The following is a 1,704-nucleotide window of genomic DNA, read 5'->3' as shown; positions in this document are numbered from 1 at the left end:
TGTTGGACTCTCGTCTCCACACTCCCATGTATTTTTTCCTCAGTAATTTGTCTCTGGTGGACCTTTGTTACTCTACAGCTGTCACTCCCAAGGTCATGGCTGGATTACTTATAAGAGACAAGATCATCTCCTATAATGCATGTGCTGCTCAGATGTTCTTTTTTGCAGGGTTTGCTACTGTGGAGAGTTACCTGTTGGCCTCAATGGCCTATGACCGCTATGCAGCAGTGTGCAAACCCCTCCATTACACCACCACCATGACAACAGGTGTGTGTGCATGTCTGGCCATGGGCTCCTATGTCTGTGGTTTCCTGAATGCCTCTATTCACATTGGAGACACGTTCAGTCTCTCCTTTTGTAAGTCCAACGTGATTCATCACTTTTTCTGTGACGTTCCTGCAGTCATGGTTCTTTCTTGCTCTGATAGACATGTGAGTGAGCTCATTCTTATTTATGTAGTGAGTTTCAACACCTTTTTTGCTCTCCTGGTTATCTTGATTTCCTACATATTCATATTTATCACCCTCCTAAAGATGCACTCGTCTGCAGGATATCAGAAGGCTTTATCCACCTGTGCCTCCCACTTCACTGCAGTCTCCATCTTTTATGGGACAGTCATTTTTATGTACTTACAGCCCAGCTCCAGCCATTCCATGGACACAGATAAAATGGCATCCGTGTTCTACACCATGGTCATTCCCATGCTGAACCCTGTGGTCTACAGCATGAGGAACAAAGAGGTTAAGAGTGCACTCATGAAGGTCATTTCAGAGGCAAAATTATATTTAAGATTGTAATTATTAACATCGTACAATGCAAATTAATGTAGTTTCATTAAGACCACAGTGAAATTAAGAGTCTGAAGTTGTATCCTTACTTATTCAATATCTCTTGTCCTGAAAAAAGAAAACATATATACAGAAATATATGCTGAACAAGAATGGTTAAGACGTGTTGGGTCCTCCTTGTCAAAAACTAATTAAGGGTTTATTCACTTACTCTGTGTGCATTTTTTTCTACCACATCAAAGCAGAAACACACAAAATAGGGGCACGAATGAGACCATGAACATAAATGCATGCATGTGCCAGTGAGGATATATAACATTAGAGAAGGAAATTTCCCAGAATTGTTAGTTTTTAATACTAATAATTTATTTAATTCATATATTGGAATAAAAAGTTGAATTCTTTCTCTAAGACTCCTAGGAAGCTTTATTATTTTGGTATTCATAAGACTGTGCTTGAATATACTAATATTCTCATGCTATTCGGGGGCAGAGTAGTATAACACAAATATTCACTTCGATGATTATGGTGATGTTTCTCCAATTGAAAACGTTTCTACTTATTACTTTGAATAATTATTTAATTTTAAAACTATTTAAGAGTTACAGAAAATTTTCAAAACAGTGCAAAATTTCAGTATAACTCTGTGACAGTCTGAATAATGGTCTGCGAAGACATTCACAACCTAATATTTAGAAGCTTCCAAAAGTTACCTTATATGCTCTAAAACGACTATGCATATGTGGTTAACTTAAGATTTTATACCAGATTTTCTGGGTGGACCATAAAGAAAATACCATAGGGGTGCCTGGGTGGCTTAGTCGGTTAAGCGTCCAGCTTCGGCTCAGGTCATATCTCATGGTTTGTGGGCTTGAGCGCCGCATCGGGCTCTGTGCTGACAGCTAGCTCAGAGCCT

General features: G+C 39.0%; 1 protein-coding gene across 1 annotated transcript; it reads left to right on the top strand.

Moving 5' to 3' along the window:
- Positions 1 to 8: 8 nt before the first annotated feature.
- On the top strand, positions 9 to 797 carry LOC115284834 (olfactory receptor 5B3-like; the record flags this gene model as incomplete). Its single annotated transcript, XM_029931312.1, has 1 exon — positions 9 to 797. A coding segment is annotated over one exon (789 nt), but the record flags the coding sequence as incomplete, so codon positions are not given.
- Positions 798 to 1,704: the final 907 nt, after the last annotated feature.

Source organism: Suricata suricatta, unplaced genomic scaffold (genome assembly GCF_006229205.1).
Source record: "Suricata suricatta isolate VVHF042 unplaced genomic scaffold, meerkat_22Aug2017_6uvM2_HiC HiC_scaffold_2244, whole genome shotgun sequence".
NCBI classification, from domain to species: Eukaryota; Metazoa; Chordata; class Mammalia; order Carnivora; family Herpestidae; genus Suricata; species Suricata suricatta.
Note: the sequence above shows the minus strand (reverse complement) of the source record. Positions and strands in the feature narration are given on the sequence as shown.